We start from the raw sequence: 1,031 nt of genomic DNA on the forward strand, positions 1-1,031 counted from the left end.
ACATGGAGTTGGGGACTTAGTGTATCCATACTGTAAAGAATTTGCTTTTTTTCAGCTTGAGTGGAAATATCAGAAACCACTGAGCTCAAAAGAACTACCTGCTTTTCAATAGAAGGAGTCATTTTATCTGTACAGAATTTGTCAGAAGGACGACTAAGGATGGATGAGAAAATCCTTTTATAACAAGGACCCTTAAATACTTCATATGCTGTGAAATGGATATGTAAGATACTACAATGCTTAGTAAAATGATTGATGATCTTTAATTCTCTTGTTAGAAATAACTTTCTACTGAAACAATGACATCCTGAAAGTAGAAATCCCTATGATATGATACTTACTGATGCCCCTTATAGTAGCTCTGACATGGAAATCGGAGGTAGAAAGGATTGTTTCCGGTCTCGTAACCGAGCCTCATGAAATTTTGCCTCTGCCCTGAACCCTTACTTCCTGCCCCATGTGTTTTGCCTCCATGTATACCACGGCCACGAGTTTTCTGCAACAAGGTAACAGGGTGAAATTCAGAGTTGTATCAGTATAGTTAAATATACCTAAAAGTATTTATCTGTGCCAAGTATGATTTTTTTTTTTTTGGATTTATCTACCATATCACATCATATTCTGTCACCTTTTGGGAAAAAAGGAGCACAATATTCATGCTACCTTGAAAGGATTTTTTTGTCCATTATTTTCTATCATGGAAAAATGCAACTCTCTGCATATGAACCAGTATTATAGATATGGCTTTTTCAACATGATACATCCAAATTGTCCACTTTACGTAAACTTGGTACTAAAATCATGTACAATTTACGAATGGAAAATGTTAAATGCAATTAGATTTACTGAAATCCAGTGAATAAATACCAAATAGGATGGCTGGTAAATCTGTTTCTATTTATAATACTAAATATCTATTTGATTTATACTCTACACTTGAACATTTATTTATTTAAAAATGTCCCATAAATCTAAGGCCGAGAGCTAGAAATGAGATAAGCCTACCACCAAACTAGAAATTTTTGCTTCTG

General features: G+C 34.1%; 1 protein-coding gene across 1 annotated transcript in view; it reads right to left on the reverse strand.

Annotated features, from left to right (window-relative positions):
* Positions 1 to 1,031, reverse strand: part of LOC119590684 (39S ribosomal protein L15, mitochondrial-like) — a 6,161-nt gene that overhangs the window by 3,064 nt on the left and 2,066 nt on the right. The window contains exon 2 of the mRNA XM_037939372.1: positions 342 to 496. Coding sequence (XP_037795300.1) covers positions 342 to 496 — 155 coding nt within the window. The remainder of the gene's footprint in view (positions 1 to 341; positions 497 to 1,031) is intronic.

Source organism: Penaeus monodon, chromosome 27 (genome assembly GCF_015228065.2).
Source record: "Penaeus monodon isolate SGIC_2016 chromosome 27, NSTDA_Pmon_1, whole genome shotgun sequence".
NCBI lineage: Eukaryota > Metazoa > Arthropoda > Malacostraca > Decapoda > Penaeidae > Penaeus > Penaeus monodon.